At 37.5% G+C, this 24882-nt stretch overlaps 4 protein-coding genes across 4 annotated transcripts; 2 read left to right on the forward strand and 2 right to left on the reverse strand.

The window, feature by feature from the left end:
* Positions 1 to 3290: 3290 nt before the first annotated feature.
* LOC131691555 (ubiquitin thioesterase OTU1) lies at positions 3291 to 4799 on the reverse strand. Its single transcript, XM_058978065.1, has 3 exons — positions 4188 to 4799; positions 3798 to 4129; positions 3291 to 3734 (listed from the first exon to the last, which is right to left on the reverse strand). The coding sequence occupies exons 1-3, from the start codon at positions 4591 to 4593 to the stop codon at positions 3522 to 3524; spliced, it is 951 nt and encodes a 316-aa protein (XP_058834048.1). The 5' UTR covers positions 4594 to 4799; the 3' UTR covers positions 3291 to 3521.
* Positions 4800 to 17827: 13028 nt separating this feature from the next.
* On the forward strand, positions 17828 to 18610 carry LOC131691389 (protein Asterix). The gene is made up of 3 exons (XM_058977734.1): positions 17828 to 17983; positions 18096 to 18220; positions 18281 to 18610. Exons 2-3 carry the CDS (start codon positions 18100 to 18102, stop codon positions 18487 to 18489), a joined length of 330 nt encoding a protein of 109 aa, XP_058833717.1. The 5' UTR covers positions 17828 to 17983; positions 18096 to 18099; the 3' UTR covers positions 18490 to 18610.
* Positions 18611 to 18900: 290 nt separating this feature from the next.
* Positions 18901 to 20320, reverse strand: LOC131691388 (uncharacterized). Its single transcript, XM_058977733.1, has 3 exons — positions 20075 to 20320; positions 19922 to 20010; positions 18901 to 19861 (listed from the first exon to the last, which is right to left on the reverse strand). The coding sequence occupies exons 1-3, from the start codon at positions 20093 to 20095 to the stop codon at positions 18970 to 18972; spliced, it is 1002 nt and encodes a 333-aa protein (XP_058833716.1). The 5' UTR covers positions 20096 to 20320; the 3' UTR covers positions 18901 to 18969.
* Positions 20321 to 22603: 2283 nt separating this feature from the next.
* Positions 22604 to 23161, forward strand: LOC131688105 (uncharacterized). Its single transcript, XM_058972258.1, has one exon. The coding sequence runs from the start codon at positions 22604 to 22606 to the stop codon at positions 23159 to 23161; it is 558 nt and encodes a 185-aa protein (XP_058828241.1).
* Positions 23162 to 24882: the final 1721 nt, after the last annotated feature.

A 24882-nucleotide genomic window follows, 5' to 3' on the forward strand; every position in this document is an offset into this window, starting at 1 on the left:
ATAATTTGCTGAAAGCTCCGTAAAAATATCACTTTACTGTGGTAGTCGTCAAAAGAAATTACCGAACAACTTTTGGCTGGCTTAGTGTGCAGCGCCTTCGTACTTTAAATGCACAAAATATTTTAATTGCCGTCAATATGTACTTTAAATACTTTAAGTACTCACACATCGACATTAATTACATTAAGTACCTTATTAAGTACAACAGAAGAAGTTTTAAATACTTGCATTATTTACTTTAATTATATTCAAAATACGTCGGTATTTTCAATTCGACGCACTCAAACCTTCTAGTGCCTGCCCCTCGCCAAGATCTCCACTCGCAGCATCAACTCCCTTCATCAATCCAGGAAACCCTTTCCAACGACCTGGCACGCGAAGAGGCCATAGTCTCATTTTTGAAAGACGCAGGACTCTTCAATTATCTATAAAACAGCCGGCCTAAACGAGGACCTCCACTCCACCCAAATGGGTGTTGGAGAGGTTCCCTGCAGTCCAATGTCGCTCACGTCAACTAAATCCACCCTATGGCGCCTCTCAACATCGAGCTGGCTTTTGGGAGGTCGCCCGCAACCCCACAACACTATATTGAATGACATATAAAGGTTAAATGACATGTAAATTACAATTTCTTTTAAGACGAATGACCTCTAAGGTTAAAACCTCGCATATAACTTATAATAAATGTTCAAAAACAATTTGAGCAGGAAAAAATGTACAAAAAACAACAACTCAAAGAACGGGTTTGAGTAGCCACCCGACACGCTAATACAACAACTCTTGCACGGAACCTGATTCCTCCCCGGCATTACCTTACAGCATTACTCCGGGAAGAGGCTTTTTAAGTGCACAACACACACACAGACACACACGCACAAACCTATCCAACTACTTAGTTGTTAGTTCTTTCAGTAGGGTTACAGCACCCGTCCTCAACACACTACCAGGTTTCAACCTTCCACACAACGTGGCAATTTCTATATGGTAGTAGGAAAGCTAGCTGTGGATCGAGAATTAGTGGTCTTCCTCATACGAGGACAATCTGAGCGGCAAACTTCAAACTGTCTAATTTACTGAGCTCTTCGGTTCCCTTGTGCCATTTATTACCACTCCCTCGTTCCGGCTTGTTGCGCGAACTACTCGGTCTAGTCCCCGACGATGGACCTGACCTACTCCGACGGAGAGGTCCCCGGCGAGAGAAGTTCGCCCGAAACTGAGTCAATCAGCTAAATACCGAGGTCAGTTTGGCGATTCGGGTGAAGCAGGGCAGGGAGCCCACCTTCCAAGCCACTGATCCCCGATCCCACCCCATCGTCGGCCTTGGATCCATCGGTGAATATTTGAAGGTGGCCTGAGTATTCCCGGTTGACTAGTTGCTGAAAGTGGGCTCCGGTGCGGTTAGGGGGGCACCCTAGTCGATGTTGTGGCTAGTCGATGTCTCACCCAGTGTAGGCGGGCGATGGGCGGTAGGGAGCTGTTTGCGTACTTTTGTGGAGGTCCGTGGCTATGGAAAGAGTGAAGCACCAACCTTCCGATGTTTTTCCAAGAATCCGATGTTTCTCCTGAATGCTTCTTCAGCAACTACCCAGTGGTAGGGAACGACTTCCGCCTCGGCGCAGGCGGATTCGGCTGGTGTGCTTGGTAGTAAGTTGGAGGCTAGGTTGCAACAGATCAATTCGATCCCGTAATATATCCTGCTGTGGATTACGGCGCGACTCACGTTGATTGCGATTTTCTGTTGTTTTGGGAGTGACGAGAGCAGATCCTTCGAATCCGCCGCATTCTGCTTTCACAATCCCTCTTTACTTAACGGAAATGTAGGACAAAGGTCACTTTTCTGTCTAGTGTGATGCTGACTAGGATGCTGAGCACATTCGACTCTTTCCAGAAAGGAACCCTGTTGAGCGAGACCGGTTTGGCGTTGGCGGGTGAAAGGATCCGCAGCAGTGATTGTACACTTAGAAGCAGCGATGTATCTAGAGTCCATTGTCCGCATAGATGGCAGCTGGTAGAGAGATTCTGTGGAACTCTTTTGGTCCCCCAGAATTCGTCGGAGAGTTTAGGTAGTTTTGAATGAAAGCGTTCAGGCTTGACATATTATTATCCCTACTTGCCTCCCACTAGCTAGCTCAGACACCGCCAGACTTTGGTGATAAATAGAGCTATCGCAATCCACTGGAGCTGAAAGTAGATAACGAAATAAAGATCTGCCTGACGAATTGCTTATAGGAGACATTGGGGGTCGATGAGTCCATTGGTAGGTAGGCTGTGGTGGTGGTTACGTTACTGTTGGGAGTCTGTGATGACATCATCACAGTTCCTTGATGTCGGAGTGGTTAACGCAACCAACTAGAGACTGGGAGCTCGCAGGTTTAATTCCTGTCTGAGAACATATCTTTTCTCAGTGTGTTCAGTAAAAAGATACATTATCACCGTTCCGGTAATTCTTTATCAGTCTATTTTCCATTGGACACGTTCCTAAAAACGTCGAAATGTAGATGATATATAAAGCGTCCAAATCGTTTAAAAATGCCGTAGTTAGAAGCTTTTCAGCTTGCGAGTACCCTGAGTATCCTTGTCGGCCTGTTACGGAGAATAAATCCAGAGACTCTTCCTCAGGATCCCGTTTCACCCATCCTTAATTTTTTCACCCAAAAGCAATGTTGACGATGTTCTAAGTTGTCACTAAATATCAATTTCCTGCTTGGGGGAGAACTCTAGAATTTCATGGATTGAATCTGAAAAAATGCCCGGGTACCCTGTCGGACACATAACGGTTAAAAACTTTTTCCTCAAAATTTAAAAAAAAAACTTACCACTTTGACACATAGGCGGAACCCCTTGTGCATTTAAAATGTCGAGAGATAACATGAAACGTCTCGTTAGTCGCTAGTGTTTCATGATTCTACATTAAAACTATTTTTTCGAGCAAAAATATTTCCGTAGAATCCGACTCTTTACCCTTATTCTGCATTACGACGGATCGCTTTTTCGAACGAATGTGATTTGTATTCTCAATAACGACAGCAAAAACAAACGGGAGTCAAATTCGATCGAACCACATTTGTTCGAAAAATCAATCCGTCGTAATGCAGAATAAGGGTGCTTATTCCATTTTGCTGTCGTTATTGAGAATGTAAATCACATTCGTTCGAAAAGGCGATACGTCGTAACGTAAAATAATGCTGATAATCTAATGCCTTTGAGAAGCTAAATCATATGCTGTAAAAATATGTAATGCGTACCGCGACTGTACAAGCACTTGTTAAGCTCAATAAAAATATTTGGAATTTTGGACACCTATAATAGCTGCAATCCACTTCGCAAATAGTAGTGCAACATTTTATTCAGTTTGTTTCCCCAAAATTTATATCAATTATGCCTAGAACACAAAACAGATGCCAACTCTGAAATGCTAAAATGTCTACAGAAATCTCAACAGCATGCTTGGTGAAATATATATCTGTCTCCAAAACACAAGATTCAAATTTAAGCTTCAGTCATCCACATATAGAACACTTCTAAACCTCGCCAAAATTAACATGAGAGGTTTTTTGCGCATGCTGTTGTGCCTCAACTTGCCCTTTCAGAAGGCAGCCACAGTCAATGCATTTTAGAGAAAATTTGTTCACATCTGTAAACTGGCGAGACGATTTGGCTTCCTTGGCGAGTTGCTCTGCCTGGCTGTATACCAGATTGTCCTCAATAGGGAAGATAGTTTTTGGGGGTTCGCCCTAAAAAAAGCACAATCATCGGGTAAGGTTAGCGACGGAACAATCTGATTCATCTGAGCTTACCGAAGTAGATTCCAGATACAAAGGATCGTAGTGAATACCATCGAACAATAAGAAAGCTCTCATGCCATAGTTTCTATCCTCTCCAAATCGATTGATTATCGCATTCGTTATATCCACAACGTCAAACTCGATGCCGTGGTAAGCGGAAAGGATTGAGACTTCAATCGCTCCGCCCCACGCTTCAGGTTGCAAAATCCACGCACAGTATTCATCGTTTGGTCGACCAAGGATACCTTCGTTGTATTCCTGTTTGTCTCCATTTACAGTGGCAGCAATAATCTGTCGCATGTATTGACTGTTATCTGGGTCAACCTTTCCGGTTAGCACGAATCCTGGAAAGCCCAATAAACACATCTACATAAACAACAACAAAATTTATGAACTACTCACCGATGCTAGTGAAAAGACACGAATTATCGCTCGGAACGATTTGTTTCAGCAAGATCCCACTATTTTCCTCGCCCTGAGCGGCTAGTTCCTTTGCAAGTGCTTCATCTTCCTCCATACGTTTCAGCGTCGCCAGTCGGTTGCGCTCCTCTTCGCTCATCTGCCGTGCTTCCACAATCAACGTGTCCCCATTACTTATGCCGATCTTCGATATCAGCTCGTCGTCATTGCTCAAAATCAGCTGCTTGAATGGTGGAAACCCAAGCACCACATGCAGCACGTCCGACGGGATCTTGGTCAGCTCGGTAATTGTTCCTTTCAAGTTTCCTACGGTGGTACTCTGAGCCAAATTGCTTACGATGTGTTGTTGGCCCGTTTTGGTTTTTAGTTTTAGCGAGAAGCCAGTCATCGTTCTTTTGGAGGGTGGGGTAGCTTTCTTCTAATTGAACTAGGATTGTGTTGAGGTAAACGGTTCTGCACACCGTAACTTCCAGTTGCTGCGAATATTGAAAACTGCACTATTTGGTGTTTTTGGTTTAATACAAGCCAAAGAAGAGGAAAGTTAAAAATAAATTTAATCACAAGATAAAGTGACACAGATTTTGCGATGTTTTTACTACGCTGGCAGGGTTGCTAGATTCGAGGACTCTTGTGAAAATGATAAATGGATAATGGTGTCCTTGTTATGAGCTAGGATAGGATTTGCCAGCTGGCTTCTTCTTATATTTTACTAATCCCTGTTGAAAACGACATACCCCCACTCGACCAATGTTGCCAAAATATTTGTTTTGTTTCGGTCGTATATTTGTTCTGATTAAAATATTCTATATTATGTACCAATTTCATGCTTCTGGAAAAATCAAAGATTTAGTCTTTATATCCACATTCAAACGATCATAACGTCTTTTTCCATCGGAATACAGCAAAACAAAATAATATATATTCGTTGTTGGACATTACGAAAAATATCTTCATGCCTCTTCATTTTTGTAAGTTGCTTTCTGAGTCAAGCAACCTCTGCCACAAGAATAACCTTCTCTGTTCGGATTTATTTTAAATATTCTAAAACTACTTTTCTGCAAGGTTTAATTTTTGTTTTGGAGAAATGTATAGGTTTGTTCCAGTACTACATGTGATCGTTTTGGAGAAAACAGCAGTAGAAAATACACAAAAAATCAACACAGTTAACAATCGTCGTTTTATGTTTGATATCACAATATGACAACACTTCCAAGCAGCCCTTTAGTACTTTTAGTTACCAAGCCGAAGGTTTGCCTATGTCACTTTCGTCCAATCACGAGCTGGTTCAGAATTGGTTCAAAAACAGCGGACAGAGCTGGCGGATCCTATCCTATCACAGCAAAAAAAATCTTGTGATATCACATCAAAATCGCTGCACATCGCTCTTTAGATAGAGTAGTGTGATATTACACGAGTGAGTGCTATGTGGAACGACGTAAACTAAATGATGCAATGAAAAGGATGTGTTGAAGAATGATGTATTGCACTCAATGCTATGGCGAACGATGTGATAACAAACGACGTAATGTAGAATGATGTAATTGCAAATGGTGTAACGGCCTATGGTGTAATAACGAACGATGTAAAAGGGAACAATATATACTCAGGTGCACTATAAACGCAAAGTAAAATATTGCTCACAAAACACTTGATTAAATCGTCTGTAATTTTGTGAAATCTTATTATTTTTGGAAAAAAAATTTGCAGCTTAATCCTTCAATAGGTTGTCATTCGAGTTGTCATTATACGCGCCCTTGAAACCGTTTTTGGTTTATCCATACATGATCTAACCTATTAAATTTGGCACGCATAATAACAACATACTAATAAAGGACTCCACTTTTTTAGTCCAATCATATTAAGATTTGAAAAAGCTACAGATTATATCAAGCGTTTCTGGGGCCAATATTTTATCCGGCGGTAACTGTGCACCTGAGTAAGATAGAGTGAGTCGCTACAAAAAGTATGAAAAGAGATGTGATATGAAAGCTTTGGTAGTCAGCTAAATTTTACATTAAAGCAAACTATATTTTAATAAATTTGGTATGTTCGAACCTATAACTTGTTAATAAATAAAACATTTGTGTTTGAAAGAAAAATTTAACTACTTTGGAGGCCATTTCACAAATTCCAAAGGAAAGGAAACAACCGATTCCGACTCAATAAACCTGTAAATCCAGTCGAACTCGGCTACCAAACGAAATGACGATACTAACACACCTGGTGATGATATATCAACTACATTCGAAAATGTCTTCGATTTTATACAACTTCAAAACTGGAGTTGGACGTCTGTTCTCTGTGATTATACGTCCATTCAATGGCGCGGTTGTGTGATTGATTTGCGCTCATGCGCTGAAGTCGACGTCTCATACTGAAAATAAAGGAAATGATATAAATTATTGTTGTTACTATTAACGATATGTCGGTCTGTCCGATGTCGATCAGATTTTCTGAGGTGAACTAGGTTTAATCGCGTCTTACTTCGCAATTGAAAATTTGAGTATATAAATATTCTTGTTGCTTTTCGTTTTTACATTTCTTACAAAAGAAATGTATAGGATTCGCTCAAACTTTGAAAACTTTCTCCGAGGCCCGGAGGGCCGAGTTTCATATACCAATCGACTTAGCTCGACAAAATGAGACAATGTCTGTATGTGTGTGTGTATGTATGTATGTACAAAATGTCATGTAATTATCTCAGCAATGGCTGAACCGATCTTAATGAAACTAGTTTCAAATGAAAGGCCTAACGTTGCCATTTGACACTATTATTTCTGATTTTCGATATGTTGTTTACTTTCTGAGATATGGATTTTGTCAACACACGGCAGGATTTTTGCAAATAACTTTTGAACAATGTAATATTGCTCACAAACTGCACATAAATAGAAAGCTTGTAAAAATACCTTTCCAACAAGCTATAGATTGCGCAAGCGGCGAAGATATTAAACATTTTGTATTTTTATTCCTCGCTTACCAATTTCCACTAACTAAAAATGAGATTGTTTCATACAGAGTATTGCTTTACTGGTGTTTTAGGGGCAAAACTAAACCGATTTTAAATATCGGGGTATGAAAACACATCTACGTGATTCAAGGAATTCTATGTTGAGAACATTTTGTGAATTACAACAGAGAACAGACATCCATGATCGAACAAAAAACGTGTGTAAACATTTGAATTAATATACAAAAAACACTAGCGCCGCCACACCAACCTATCCCAACTATCCGTCAAATCGATTCCGGAACCGGTTCGAAATTCTGGATGGATTCAGCATGGAATCTAGCTCAAAGAAAACAACCGATTCCGGTTCTATCGGTTGACGCATTTGAGCTGGAAGTCATGCTGGAATTCCGAATCGGCTCCGGACTAGTTTGACTGGGTAGAGGAATAACCGCTGTCAATTCTGTCGCACTCAGCCACAAAAAAACATGACGACAGTAGCGCACCTGGTTTAGATATCCAAACTTTCTTCGAAAGCAACTGTATGTTTGAAGCCCAAAAATCTAGCGAAAATTTAGCTCTTTCCCAGTTAAGCTCAACCGGAAATGAACTGGAATTCTGGCTGGTTCCAGTTCGTATTCCGGCTCCAGTGACACAACCGATTCTAGTTAGAATCGGTTGTGTCACTGGAGTCCGTGTGCGAACTGAAACCAGCCAGAATTCCAGTTCATTTCCGGCTGCACTTTACTGGGTTTGCAAGATTTAGGTTATACTGGTTATGGCGCAAAAATTACTACTTACATTATTTATGATAAGAATGTAAGAAATCAATATATCATAATAATATACCTATAAAAATAATATCACTGCATTAACCATCATTTGCCATTCCTCACACGCCCCCCATCTCTCTCTCTCTCTGTTTCTCTTCTATCGCATCTATCTAGCTATTTCTGTATCCATTTCTAAGTTGCGTGATAAGATCTTCTGTCAATCTGAAATATTTGTTAATTGTAATTGCGAAGGTTTGAGAAAACAAAACTATTTTTTGTCTGCTACATCAACTCAATTTTAATTCAATTGTATTCAAAGCCTGTATCTACACTATAATTAGGGAAATTCATGGCTATATCAGAAAAATATTTGGCTTAACTGGATAATATGAAAGTTTGACGATGAAAATTTTCAAAAGAGACATTCCACGTGCGATATTTAAACTATTCGTATCTCTATTGAATTTTGAATGAAATATATGCTCAAAGACTGAAAGCAGAAGCCAGCAGGATTGGACTTGCCATCAACGTTTCGAAGACAAAATACATGAGAGGAAGAGGTTCTAGAGACGACAATGTGAACCTTCCACCCGAGTTCGGATTGACGGTGACGAAATCGAGATGGTCGACGAATTCATGTATTTGGGCTCACTGGTAACCGACGACAATGATAACAGCAGAGAAATTTAGAGACGGATCTTGGCGGGAAATCGTGCCTACTTTGGACTCCGGAGGACGCTCCGGTCGAACAAAATTCGCCGCCGCACGAAGTTGATTATCTACAAGACGCTGATTAGATCGGTGGTCCTCTACGGCCACGAGACCTGGACTATGCTCGTGGAGGATCAACGCGCCCTTGGAGTTTTCGAACGAAAGGTGTTGCGTACCATCTATGGTGGCGTGCAGATGGAAGATGAAACGTGGCGCAGGCGAATGAACCATGAGTTGTATCAGCTGCACATTCGTTGTATTGGTACGAACTTTCATGAAAATAACGGATCAAAGACCAAAAATATCCACAAATTAGATCCAGGAAAAGAAGTTGAGTTCCAAAGTACCCACTCTCGATGGGGGATGCAACTACGATGTGTCTTCTAACTTATCGTCGTCCATATCTGGATATACTGAGTAGTTTGAACCATTTCTTTTTCACAGTATTGGTCTGTATAGGACTTATTTATTGACATATTGCCTGCACGAGAATTCCGAACGAAACAATATGAAAGCTATAAGGATGAATGGGAAGAGACTGCATTGCAATCAACTGAATGCACGGCTTTTATGCTATCGACATAGCCAGACATTTCACACTATTTACTTCAATGCAAATAAAAACTTTGAAATATCTACCTGTCTCATTCACGAATCGCATTCTCCCTGTCGTTCTCTGTTCAAGCGGCTTGAAAGCACATGTGACCTTGTCCCACTTTACTATATTCAATTGCGCGTTAAAATACTGGACCAGTAAATTCTATTCTGTACAAAAATCTTTTTTTCGGGAATATGCGACCAAAAACCAAAAACTTCGAATTCCAAAGCAAATTGAACGTTCCAGGTTCCTGATAACTAATTAAGGTCCAACAATAAAGTAGAAACACCAGATAATCTTAAAACGACGCCGTCAAGTAAAGAAGCATGAAAACAAAAAGAATAAAACCAAAAAAAAAATGGAAGCCCTAGAAAGTCCATTGCATATTTATTAGACTTTTCTCAGAAGATGGGATTTTCAAAAACATTTCAAAACTTTCTGATGCAATGGTTCTCCAATTCGTAGAATCCGGTATATTCATTTTCTTCATTCAAAAATGTTTTTAGCTTCAAATATATGACCATTTCTTTTTAATTAATTATTTCATTCAGCATCTTTTTATTCGTTTTGTTCATATGCGTTCATTTTGCTTATTTTATTCGTTTCATTCTTTGGAATCACTCTGATCAGTTTATTCTTTTTGTGCATTTTACTCATATCATTCATTTAACTTATTTTATTCTTTGTTTTTTTGTATGCATTTTATTCATTTTTTCTAGTTTATTCATTTTGTTCAGTTTCTTCATTTTAATAATCTGACTACTTTTTCAGTTTTAATCATTTCATCCCAATAATTTATTTGATTCAATTTATTTCTTTATATTAATTTATAACCTTTTACAATTGATTAATTTTTCATTTTAATCAATGAATTTTATTCTGCACATTTTTTTTCTTTTTATTCATTTTATCACCTCAGTTCATTTTGTTTATTTGATTCGTTTGTTTTATTTATGCATTTCATTTATTTTTTACCTAATTCATTTTGTTCATCGATTCTTTTTATTCATTTGATCCATTTCATTGTATTCACTGGATGAATTAAATCAATTTGATTCATTTAATTCATTTGATTCATGTGATTCATGTGATTCATTTGATTCATTTGATTCATTTGATTCATTTGAATCATTTCAATTATTTGATTCGTGTGATTCATGATTCATTTGATTCATTTAGCTCATTTGTTGCATTTAGTTCATTTGTTTCATTTGATTCATTTGAATAATTTGATTCATTTAATTTATTTGATTCATTTGATTCATTTGATTCATTTGATTCATTTGATTCGTTTGATTCATTTGATTCATTTGATTCATTTGGTTCATGTGATTCATTTGATTCATGTGATTCATTTGATTCGTGTGATTCATTTGATTCATTTGATTCATTTGATTCATTTGACTCATTTGATTCATTTGATTCATGTGATTCATTTGATTCATTTGATTCATTTGATTCATATGATTCATTTGATTCATTTGAATCATTTGATTCATTTGATTCATTTGATTCGTGTGATTTCTGATTCATTTGATTCATTTAGTTCATTTGTTTCATTTAGTTCATTTGATTCATTTGAATCATTTGATTCATTTGATTCGTTTGATTCATTTGATTCATTTGGTTCATGTGATTCATGTGATTCATTTGATTCATGTGATTCATTTGATTCATTTGATTCATTTGATTCATTTGATTCATTTGACTCATTTGATTCATTTCATTCATTTGATTCGTTTGATTCATTTGATTCATTTGATTCGTTTGATTCATTTGATTCGTTTGATTCATTTGATTCATATCTTTAATTTTATGCTTTTCATGTTCAGTCATTCGTTTTATTTCATTCAATTTGTTAGTATGAGTCAATTAATCTTAATCTTATAACTATTTCTAAATATAATCTTAATTTTTATTTAATAACCTAATCTAATTTGATTCGTGTATTTGATAATTTCGATTTACATTAATTTTTCTACTCATTTTATGAATTTAAAAACCTATTATTTCATTTTTTGCTTTACTTATTTATTTCGGTCGTTTTGTTGATTTCTATAATTTATTCAGCTTATTCGAGATTTTATTCGTGCAAGACTTGAAACTGTTTTCATCCCACCTCTTGTTGGGTGCCTACTTCTCGTGAGTTCTGCAATCTAATCCAATAGTGAAATGTGTAAGAAATGTCTCATCTCACTGATAGGTGGATTAAATCGGTTTTTAGTATATAAATTTGAAAACACTCGAGTAGGCAAATAAAAAATCGATTTTTTTTAAATTCTACAATGATGTAACCCATTTAATTAGTTTAATATTTAATTTTGCCATTCTGATACCACATGATTTTAAAATATTTTAATGATATAAAATATCTATTCGCCATTACTACGAAATAAACCCGTAGTAAATTTATATACAGTACTGCAACAGTCATACAGTACATGGAAAGTGAAGCAATGAATGGGAGCTTCAAGACCAGTACGCTTGGTGAGAAAACCGAAGCGGTTTACATCGGGCGGACTTAATTTGTTTAGTAGTTCATTAAGATAGGCACCTGCTGAAGACTGCTCTTCGCGAGGCAACAACAAGGTGAATGTTTCCCAGGAAACGTGATTCTGTAGTTCAGATTCAGCTTAGTGATGACATTACTAATGTCTACCACGACTGCTACTAACGTGATAGGCATGTCGTCGCTGACACACTTGCAACAAATAATATTCATTTAACTTAATTAGTATGAGTTCTTGAATCTTTGTGTTAACATGGGGGGTGGAAAGGGAAGGGAGGGTGCTCAATGGGGGGTAAAATGCCCAACCGTATATTAAACTTTCCATTTATGACTAGGTTAGTAAAAATTGATTCGGTCATCAATGAAGAACCAATGTGACTTTGGTTCTGGTATATGCCTGGAACCCGGGACTTTCGGTGGAATCTTAGATTGGTTATCAGTAATCTAGACCTGTGAATCTAAGTAATTTGATGTCTATTTCAATCGATTTTAAGCCTCTGAGGTATAATAATTGTACCGGTTTATATGAGAAATTCCTAAGTGACCGCAATAACCAACATGTAACTTCATAACCAAAAGTCAGAACTCAAAGAAATTGAATAGCAGATAATGGGAGTATTGAATCTATCATATAATATCAAGTTTGTAGGAATCGGTCAAGAATTCACTGTGAAATAGGTGTTATATTAGCTTAGGAACTTGTCGAGTTACCAGGGGTTGTCAAAGCGATTTTGATCTGTCATTAGTGTTCTAGATCCGCGAAATGTTTCCTCCATTTTAATAAGAATTAATTAATTTGCAAAAGAACGTGTTGATTATTTTGCGCTAAAAGTGCGAGAAATGTTTTCGGAGAAATTGAAAAATTGGATTGTAAGTGATGGAACAAAGAGTGCTCAGACCTATACGTAAAGAAGGTCACCTCGTGTAAGACCTTGCAGGACGACGGTTTACTCGCTAGCTACCAATAGTACGCAACGTTAGAAACGCAAATAAAGAATTTGATGAAAGAAAAGATTATAACAACTAGAGGTCGCATGCCACTGTTAAAGTCAAAGTAATGGTATTCGATATGCTAGAGCGAGACCCCATGTTTCAGTCCGTGAATACATGGAGACAGTGGCGCTTTCCTCCCTCTAATAGTTATAATCTATTTTGATGAAGACCAGGAAACAATTACCTACGCTGGTTCGTTGGCGGATCAACGATAGAAACATCGATGAGCATTCTTTGGGGCAAAACCCGATGCGAAACTGAAGCAATACTAATTAGTGTATAATATTGAAACTGTTGGATATTCGAATTCGCCAAAAAGGTTTGTCCATTTTCCACCCGGCACAGAAAACTGACCGCGCCACGTACCCTCACGATAATGCGAGCGAAACACTATTTTCGATGGTGGTTTTCACTTGCTCTCGTATCATGTAACAATAAAATTTCAGGGCCCGACAGGAATAAATTCAATTTGGTGAAGAATCTGCCAGAATCTGTTAAAAGATACTCGTTGAATTCATTTACTAGGTTTCTTGGGGGTAACATTGTCCCTCACGATTAGAGACAACTAAATGACATCGTCATTCAAAAGCCAGGAAAACCAGGCTCCGATCACGATTAGTATCGATCGATTGCAATGTTCTCCTGAATCCGGAAGTTATTCGAGAAAACGACCTTCAAGATCAAACCTACAAAAGTACGTGAGTTAATGGCGAATCTATGTGCCAGTGCCAGTATTTCAAAAGGTTGGTCTTGATTATGCTGGACATATTCTCTTACAGCAAGTTGGACGAAAACAGCTGCTGTCAAAAGATAGTGTCTTCGTGTGTATGGTGACAAATAGTATAAAGGTCTAAAATCTATCGAACGATTCATTTGTCGCAGCATTACACAGTTTGTTATCACGATGAAGAATACCAGGGGACAAATTCTCTGACAATTATGGAAAATATGCGGACGGTAGATGTAAAGGGTGTCAAATGTTTAAAATTATGCAAATGATTTCACTTACCATGATAAAGTTTGGTCTGTTCTTCTTATCAAATTAAAGCTGTACTAATTTCCCGGCCTCTTCATGGTCATTCCGATAATCCAGCTGATCCTTCCTACTTCGGTTGATTTGATGATCGATCGTTCATTAACCTCCATACCACAGCCGAGCTATAAGTAGTCCAGTAAACAAACTGTCTTTTTGGTAATACATGCAGCTATGCCGACAAAATTTTTCGATGATCTGGCCTCGGGAACACCTTATGGAATTGCGCACTTCCTAATCTTGAAGACTTGGAGGGGATGAGCAAACTTTTCCTGCTAAAGACGGACTAGCACGAGTAGAGAATCTGTATACCAAAATTATCACACATCACACGCAGGAAAAGTCTTTGATGAACGAGATGTGGCAGGCGGCGAAGAGTTGTCATTCATACACTGAAAATAATTTTGTACTGTTTAATATAGCGTTAGTGCGTGTGATATCACAGTAAAGTTGATGTAAACAGTGATGTGCGTATTTATGAATATAATATTACACCAAATCGTGTGATAATACAAATATGTCAATGAACAATATCACACTCTGAACAGGGATATTCTTCCAGGAGATTAATATTACACAATTTTCAATGCAACAATTTCGTACATCATTTTCATTGCAATACAATATCGATCCGAAAGCAATATTCAGTGGAAATGACGTAAAAACCTAGTCACATAGTTTCTATGTGATACTAGGTGATTGGTGTATAATTGTATCTAAAACAGCACAATATTGTATTTGATTTACCATTACGTCTAAATTCCATGCGCATCGGTGAACATCGCATCGACTATCATTACAATTCTTTTTGCTGTGTATAGGTTATGAGTACACTCATATCATTTTTAAACCTTAATTCTAGACCTTTTATTCAAAACGACAGATCTACAATGAGTGACTCTCTTTGTTTAATTTCTCTTCTGTTAATAATTCGGTCGCTTTCACATTTACCCCTCAACTCTTTGCATAATATGCTAGTCAAAACGACCGTCTTTCGATCTGTACTGTAAAATAAGTGAACAGTGCTATAGTGACGCCGTAAAAATCGAAAGAGAAAGTAAACAAAGAGAGTCACTCATTGTAGATAAGTCTTTTTTAAATAAACGCTCAAGAATTATTCTTTTCTGATTTTTAAATTTAAAAAAACCAAATTAAATTCAGCAAATGAACTGACAGTTGTCCTACTAAATGCCGTATCCGCAAATATCTCGTTCGCCTCATTGTTAACCGGGACAGCACCCCACACAGCATGATCTGGTACTTTTGCAATCCGCTAGCAGCCTGCCATCACGCAGAAGAATCAGGCCTTTTTGAACCAACAAAACGTTAAGTTGAATCAAAAACGTAGCGAATGACTGTTTCAAACTGAAATGGGCGTTTTTCGAAAGCATGTATTTGGTTTAGTTCAACAAATATTTCTGTTTACATTTTAAATAGAAACATTGTTGAATCAAAATAAAATTTGTAAGATCTAACTGATCCCTTTGTTAAAAACCAACAGAATTTTTGTTTAATGTCAACTAAATTTGAGTTGTTCTCTCCTATGGTTAATACAAACGATTTGTTTTTGTTTCTTCAAACTTGTTTGTTCGGTTAAACTTATCATGATTTTGTTGTTTCAAACGAAATATTTGTTGAAACTACTGAAAAGCCAACAAATGAATTAGTTGGTAATTTCAACCAACAGTATTGATTGTAGCAAACCTGAATCTTGTTTGTCACTATATCAAACGGGAAAATTGTTATTTAAAACCAAAATTTGTTTATTTTCACTATTTTTTCTGCGTGATCCCAAATTTCATCTGCAAACTATGGTAGATCTGACGAGGCAACCTATGGAGTCGTGCAAGTTGTATGGGTTTGGATGTGTTATTGTCCTAAAAAGAAACAAACTAAAAAAAATTGTTCAATAGTTTCGGGCTTAAAAATAGAAAAAGGATAGAGATATTAATTCACCGCACCAATCTGCATCAGAAAATGCCTTAATCCGCACACCCCTAAAGATCCCTATTGTGTTTTTCCAGAGACTTTCCACAAAAAGTCAATATTTTTGCATGGAAAATTTAAAGAATGTTATTGAAATGATTCATTAAAACGTACAAAAGTTTTGATCAATTAACTTTACCCAAATTTCTAAAAAATCACATATTAGGTGCTTTTTCACGCTGAAATTTTATGTGAAGTGTGTTTTTTTAAGTATTATCCGAACTTCTTGTTGCTTGGTAAGTCCTCGCTGTCATTATCGTAATCATCACTAATGATAAAAAGCCTCTTCGCGTCCTCAGACAGTTTTTGAGTTGAGGCTAGATATCAGCGGATTTGATGACTCCAAAAATCGATTGAGAAAAATTTATGAAAAATGGCGTTTTCCATTCGACTCTAGCAGGTCCTGATCGATTTTGATGAGCATTTGATTTTTGTTGTATGACCAATTATATAAAGGTTCAAAAACAGTAATTTAAGGTCAAGATAGCATCATTTTGAAACCGCCAATTTCGGAGGTTTAGTATCTTCGATGAGTTTTATAAACGTTAAACAGCACATCGTCCAAGAAGTATTTATGGCGAATTTACTCAGTTTATTATAAAGGAAAAGAAAATTATCCGATTTAGTCAATGTACCCATTTTGTCAGTCTAAAATACACCATGAGACTGATAAAAACGGGTCTTTATTGTATGTATTATTCACTGTGTCCCACATTAATAGGTACATTCCATTTTTGGGGATTTTTTTATTGCATCGAACTACAACAATTTTTATGTAGTTTTCAAGGGGTTATTTTATCGACTTGTTCCAAAATTTGGCGAACCTATTCCAATTAATTGGTATACTTAAGGGTTTATATGTTGCAGATAGAGAAAATACTTAAATTTTCAGCTTTTTTCCTACACAATTTTACAAAAGCCTATTGAACATTTTACTCTAATAAATTTGTGAAAATTATGAAGTTTGAAATTTTTTAATAGTTTTATTTTTTATTAAACCGTGATTTAAAAAAAAAAATAGTGACCGTCGTTTCACAACGCAATTTATTTTTCATGGCTTGCGGTGAGTACGATCTCTCGAATTGCTGAGCTGAAAATTATGGAATAGAAGTTAAGTTTTAGTATTCTTTACAGATTTAACTCGCCGGGCAAATGGATCTGAATGAGACCCGCTGGTGCCTTAAGAGGATTTCGCTAGATTTCGAAAAGTTTCGTGAAAATGAAAATTCTAGTAATTATGATGATTTTCTCAAACGGTTCGGTGTCGAGAGGTTTTCATTCGTCCTTTAGCGTTAGGTTTAGCGATAATTATTCAAATCAAGGATATTACTGGAAAGGCACTTTTAGAAAAAGTCGATGTCGAAGTAAAGTTTTTGAACTATGCACGGATGCACTTCAGAGGTAGCGTGATATAAGGAGCTACGATTTCAATTCTTAGTTCTCAGTCGCGTTGGAAATTTGAGCAAACGCTATTGAGAGTATAAACTTTAAATCGATTCAAAAAATTTTGATTTTTTTGGCTCAGCACAATATATAACCCCTTTAGGAAAATTCAGTTTTCCCACCACAATGCATTGATTGAGGAATTTAGATATTTTATTAACAGAGCATTAGCAATAATTCGTTTGTATGTCTATCGTATGGGCCATTTTTTCGCTTTCCCATTGATTGAGATTTCTAGCACTGATTCCCATTGGTTTGAGATTTCTAACACTGATGTTGTCCTATGCATATTTGAGCGATTCTCTGAGTCTTGCCACGATCCCATGTAGTATGTGTTATCAAAAACATCACGAAGCATCAAGTTCTAAATGTTCTCAAACGATATAATATCTGAAGAGAGTGATAAGAGTTAGAAGAAATGTCTCATCACAGTGTTAGGTGGATTAAAAGCGTTTTTGCTCGGGACCACTGTGGGATGGTTGGTAGTTTTACTGTTGTCTCGTCAGTTTTTTTTTTGTAAAGGCCAGCACTTTGAAACATCGATTTCGTTAGAGTGCGGCGATGTTTTTATTTCGAACAAAAAATCCAATCCCATGCGTAAAAGTTGAAAATAAAATAAAATTTAATGACAGATTGTGATATTTTTAAAACGTGAGGGTACATATCGGATTGCCCATAGCCAGTGCGGGTGCAATATTCGCCAATCACTTGTTTTTTTGGATTTTTATATTGATTCGAGATAGAGATAAATCAATAGTGTAGATAGTTTTGCCATTCGCTAGGTAATTAAATACAAATGAACCCAACAAAATGTTTTGTACCCATATTCCTCAACATCGAAATGTATACTCAATATTCTCATTGCAAGCAAATAATATTTAATAACTATTTCAGCGTAATGACTGTCACTGTAGATCCACGTCGACCGGACAAAGTGAATCGCTATAAACCGGTGGACTCGGGCAATCAAGGTTCTGGCGTCGGCGATGACCTTATGCCGGACTACATGAATATACTAGGTTGGTTTAACATTTCCCGTAAATACTCGCATCTCGTTTCAAGGAATAATATACTTTCAGGTATGATTTTCTCTATGTGCGGTTTAATGATGAAATTAAAGTGGTGCGCCTGGCTGGCGCTTTACTGCTCCTGTATAAGCTTTGCCAATTCCCGGGTCAGTGACGATGCGAAACAGGTGTTGTCCTCATTCATGCTGAGTGTGAGCGCTGTCGTGATGTCGTACCTTCAAAACCCGACACCGATGACTCCCCCGTGGCAATCGGTGTAGGATGTAGGACTATACCAATTTGAAAGAACAATCAAGAATATCTAACTAGGTAAGAGGCCTAAACTGCGAATCCAAAATGTGTTTCTTTCTATAGAACGTGTGCAATCGGTTGTCTTTAAAATTGTGGAAGTCAAATGTAAGCACTAAAACTGCCGAACTCCCAAAATAATCGAAAATGTTCTATTATCACATAACATCACCTAATGTGACTCGAAATACTTTTCATGAGTGAAGTGACGGGGACTCAAGTCTTGTGCAAAGTGACCGCAAAGATAGTGTCACTTGAAAACGGCTGCTCATTTTCATTACTTTGTTTCGTGGGATCTCGATAAATTCAAAGCTTTTTCAAAAAATGATTAACCTGAAACCGTGTAATGCTAACACAAAATTATTGAATATTATTCATATTTATTAAATGTTTGCTTATTGTCAGCAACTTAACGTAAGAAAAAGAATATATAACAATCAGTTCTTTCCATCTCAGTTGATTTGAAGCACATTCTCCGTTAGTCGCACCAGCAGCGGGTTCAAATCATTCGCATTCAAATCCCTTTTCCATAAATTCTTGAGAATGTCCTCGGCAATCTGCGTTGGACTTTGGGTACTGCCAATCACGTGATTCGGTCGATGCGAGATGTCGATCGTGAAAAAGATAACTGCCTTCTTGATCAGAGACTCTACGGAATCACAAATTGTGAAAAATATCTGAGCCGTATTTCCTGGTATCTGATCTAAATTACGCACCACCAGAATTCCCTGCGCTTCCAACTGTGTTCGGTACTGGCTAAAAAATAATTTAGGGTTCCCAGCGATTTCTGTACTTTTGAAGTAGTTGCTTTCGAGTTGAATCGGTTTACGATCACCGAAACATTCCGCCGTAACGCGAGTTACGTCACCCAGCAGGGCTTCTCCGTTTACAGATGAGTTGTATAGAAATATAAATGTAGCGGGCTCACCGGGATTCTGGTAGATAGCACGATTTACGCTAACGTTCAGAATGTTCCAGGACACGTGATCAATAGTTGGGTATTTGGAGCTAAGTTTTAATAATGGGATGCATTGCTGGACAGCTTTGGCCGGAGTATTTGAAAGCGGTTTAAAAATTGCCATATAAAATATAGCGGATACCACGATGCCAATGCTGATATAAAATCTTGTTGGAGCAGACCTTGATTCGTTTGAAGGTTTGGGAGGATCTTCTAAAGGTTTCTGGTGGTTCTTTTTTGATGTTTCATTCACATCCAACGGTTCCGAACGTTCTCTCTCATGCCGGACTTCATCCAGATCATCTTCCGTGTTCGATAATGTTGCAGAAAGCTCGGTATCTTCACATGAGCTCGTCAAATGATCCATGCTACTATCAGCGGTAAATCTGAATTAAAAATTAGAACGTTAGGTTTTAAATGAAGAAAAAACGATATAACGCATATACTTGTCAGGATCATTTGGTGACTGCTCTCTAGTTAATTGATTTGGTGTAGAACGCAAACCTCTTCTTGGCGTAGGACCCTTCTTTAGATCCTAGAAAAAATAAAATAGTACCTAGTGCACAACGGTGTTTGGGCACTATGTGCAAATATCATACCGAAGTACTTTCCTCTTCCATAGTGTAAGATTCCTCCGGCTGCAAGTCGGCTGTTTAGGCAAAAACAAATGTTTCACTTCTTGCTATGCAGCAGCTTGCCAATGCATTCCAAATCAGTGAAAAGTCAGTATTGAATTCAGAAAACTACAAACATTTTTTATGCTAGTAAAATATATCACTCATAAATAAATTATGTTGCATTTTTTTGTCACGGATCAATGTTTTATAAATTAGGTGTTGGTGGACGTCGTATAAGAATGTATTAGTAACCGAAAAAAATCAAAGAATATAGTGACCCATCTTTCATTAGGGCATAAGTGGCAAAGTAGTCAAATGGAGAAAAATTAATTTGAATATTCGATGATACTTTTTTAAATGTACCGTTTATTCTAAGTTTTATAACAATGTTTTTCTTAAAGCATCTATGATTAAACAGTATAACAATAAAAAAGAATTTGATTCTTATGGTATTCTCAGGAGTGTTTAAAATTTTTTAAATGATGCATTTTTAAAATGTCAATGCCTTTCAATTTTAAAATTTCGCGATTTCAAAATTTTAAAATCTGAGAATTTAAGGATGTTAAAATACTAAAAATTTTCAACTTTTAAATATTTTAATCAATTAAAATATTAAATTAATTAAAACATTAAATTTTAAATATTTTAATTATAATTTTTTTATTTTTCGACTTTTAAATTTATATATATATATATATATATATATATATATATATATATATATATATATATATATATATATATATATATATATATATATATATATATATATATATATATATATATATATATATATATATATATATATATATATATATATATATATATATATATATATATATATATATATATATATATATATATATATATATATATATATATATATATATATATATTTATTTATCTATAATTAATTGGCTTAACTTCTAAAACATAGCCCTACCAAGCGGAAACATACCTAACAGTAACTACGAAACCTGGCATCCGAAAAAGAACGTCATGGTAGAGAAGATTAGTCATAACATTATGATTAAGCTTATTCTGCATTACGACGGATCAGTTTTCGAACGAATGTGATTTGCATTTTCAATATAACGACACGAGTCGGATTCAATCGTCTTAATACACAATAAGCACAGACTTACTAGACATGACTCCGAGAACAATAGGGATCTTTAATTTGGAAAAATTGTGCCAGATTTTCATAGGTATTGATAACGTGCACTCATATCATTCTTAAACCTTAATTATTCTTTTCTGATTTTTAAATTTAATCAAACCAATTTAAATTCAACCAACAAACTGACAGTTGTCCCACTAAATGACGTATCTGCCAGAGTTTTTAATAGTAGAGTTGCGTAAAGAGGATTGGCAACATTGGACCAATCATTGGTCTTTTTTAAATTTTGGCAACCGTTTATTTTTGGTTAAATTTCAAATGACTTCTACCGAACGCTTCAGTTAGAAGTTGACTTTGTGCATTTAAAAATTTAAAATTAAGTGTTTAGTTTTATTTTGTAAAAATCAGTACGATAAATAACATCGTATAAAGAATATAAGCTTTTTCCGGTTCTCAACTGATCCGCAACTAAGAACGAAATGCATTGATTTTTGCCGCTTGCCGTCTGATTGGGGTGTGACAAAAAACAGTCGAATTTGCAGCGTAAGATAAATTTGAATAAGTACATTATGCATAAGTGGAATGCGTACACAAATCTGTCAAAATTTTAGCTGCACTTTAACTATGAGAAATACCTTCATATTTCCACTGTCGGTGGAAGATTATTAACACTACCCAGAGCTGTTCCGGTGTTTGAAATAGTGCCAAATTTAAATATCAGTGAATCTGTTTTTTAATAATTGTCATTAAGCGAAACATTCCTGGTTTTAAATAATGTTAATATTACATCATTGAATTTTCTCATAATTATAATCACATAATAACGAAACTCCCAACGCATTCGAGCATTGTTATTCTTCGTGTCCGATAGGTAGACGTTTTGAGTGTTCAATAGGTAGATTAGCTTCAGTCTTTGCGCAACTGTTCTTTATAAACTGTGGTATCTGCAAATATCTCGTTCGCCTCATTGTTAACCGGGACAGCACCCCACACAGCATGATCTGGTACTTTGTCGATCCGCTAGCAGCCTGCCATCCCAAGTTTCATCTGCAAACTATGGTAGATCTGATAAGGCAACCTATACACAGTGTTTTAAAACGTCATTTTCGTGCTCAAAATTAATAGCGTCTAAATCGTTGACTTTAGAAGTATAGTTTGTTCGGAGAAGTTGTTGTTCTTATGATTGCGCATCCACGGGAGTATACCGTTCAGTGATTAATTCACCTATAAGTGATATACGAAATTTATTTTCTGAACTAATTGAGATACAGACTTTGTGTCTTCGACAAAGTTGTAGAAAATGTTACTACAAAAGAAATTGCTGAAGACACTATCGAACAAAAAAAAAATCTCAAAAATCTAATACAGAGATTTCGGTACCCTCTATCACGATGAGCGAGAGATCCCTGGACCTAACGACGACGGCGTGTGCGGAGTGTGGAAAAACGTCCACACGGGATGAAAAGATGATTGCCTGTGACAGCTGTGATTGCAGGTTTCACATACGTTGTGTGGGATTAACAACGGTAACGAAAAGAGACAAGAAATGGTTCTGTAAGGAGATTACCTGTGAACGCGTCTTCCAGGAATACCAGAAACAGAAAAAAGCGTCTCGTACAAAGAAAATTGCGGAAGAATATGACAAATTGAGCACCACATCGACCGATAATCGTCAACCATTGCCCGTACCCGCTGCCGTGGAAGAAAAGTTAGAAGCGATGGAGATAGAAAATCAACGTTTGGAAGAAGAGATGGATGCGGAGATGCTGTTGAAGGAAAAGGAAATGGAGATGAAAAATGCGTTGAAAATAAGAAGAATGCGAATGGAGCAAGCGTTGCGTGAAAGAGAATTGGAAAATGATCAACTGTTGCGCGAACAAGAGATTGAAAAAAGGAACTCGAACTTCAGCAAGAATTGCGGGAAAAGGAAGAGCATCTGGTCCGCATGAAGGAAATGGAAAGAGCGTATCGCGAGAAAATGTCCAGTGTTGACAGAGAACTACAGAAAGCAGAAATCGTTGACAGTAAAAATAAGGAGGGACAATAGGAAACGACCAAAACAAATAGGGAACCCAATTCGTCCAAGCCATCGGTTATTGGTAAGTTGACGGAAGGGAACCTAGAACGCCTCGTGAAATATAATGAGGAAACCAGCGAAGAAGATGAGTGCTCAAGCAGCAGCGATGACGATTCGAGCGTCAATGGCAAGGACGCTAGAGATAATGCCAGTGTTGCTCCAAGCAGACAGCAACGTGTCGGGCCGAGTAGGGTGCAACTAGCGGCAAGAAGTGGCCTAACAAAGAAGCTTCCTACTTTCTCGGGGAAGCCTGAAGAATGGCCTCTTTTCTTCGGAGCTTATCAAGCATCGAACGAAGCTTGTGGTTATACGGATGTCGAGAATTTGGTGAGGCTCCAAGACAGCCTGAAAGGTGTAGCTCTGGATGCTGTTCGGGGACAGCTTTTACTTCCGAGGTCAGTCCCAAGAGTAATCGCGAAGCTCCGTCAGCTCTACGGTCGCCCCGAACAACTCTTACAAAGCCATCTAGACAAGGTGCGAAAACTTGAACCGCCAAGAGCTGACAGGCTAGCCAGTTTCATCCCGTTTGGAAACGCGGTAGAACAGCTTTGCGAGCATCTTGAAGCAGCGGAGTTTACACTGCACCTAGTGAATCCGATTCTGATCCAGGATTTGGTCAGCAAGCTCCCAGATGGAGAAAAGCGCCAGTGGGTGCAGTATAAGAGAAAAAAGAAAATAGTAACACTGCGTACCTTTACCGACTTCGTCTCCAGAATCGTGGCAGATGCATGTGAGGCAAATGTCAACGTCGATTACAAATTAGATACCAGGTCTACGGCCGACACAGCCGGAAGAAGTAAGCCGAAGGAAAAAGGCGCAGTATATAATCACAGCGCAATGAGTCAATCGGAATCCAATGTGTTTGAACGCAAAAAACAAAAACCCTGCCGTGCATGCCAGCGAGAAGATCACCGTCTGCGGTTTTGCCAAGACTTCCGCGATCTACCGCATGCGGATCGGATGCGAATTGTGACGAAATGGAAACTCTGCAACATTTGTCTCAATGATCACAGTGGTCAATGTCGCTTCAAGATTCGCTGCAACGTGGGTGAATGTAGAGAACCGCACAATCCACTAATTCATCCAATAGGAAATGTTGTAGGCATGAGTGCATACATCAGATCCGGCAGTTCCATGATGTTCCGGATGATCCCGATGCAGATTCGTTGTGGAGACAGATCACTTACTGTTCTCGCTTTCCTGGATGAAGGCGCATCCGTGACGCTAATTGAAAATGATCTGGCTGGGACTCACAGGGGTGAGAGAGAAGCTGCTTATCAACTGGACTTCTGACGTTTATTGTGTTGAGAAAAATTCAAGGTGAATGAACGTGTGGACCTCAGCGGTGGGCGTTGGGGACTCGGAGAAGTTTTTATTGCACACAGTTAACACTGTTGAAAAGCTGATGTTGCCTCACCAGACGTTGGACGCTAATGAGCTATCGACACAGTACGAACACATGCGCGATCTACCAATCGCATCATTCGATGGTCGACCGGGTGTACTAATCGGCCTTAACAACATCCATACTTTCGCCCCTTTGGAAGCAAGAATTGGAACGACAAGGGACCCGATCGCTGTTCGCTGCAAGCT

Source organism: Topomyia yanbarensis, chromosome 3 (assembly GCF_030247195.1).
Source record: "Topomyia yanbarensis strain Yona2022 chromosome 3, ASM3024719v1, whole genome shotgun sequence".
Lineage (NCBI taxonomy): Eukaryota > Metazoa > Arthropoda > Insecta > Diptera > Culicidae > Topomyia > Topomyia yanbarensis.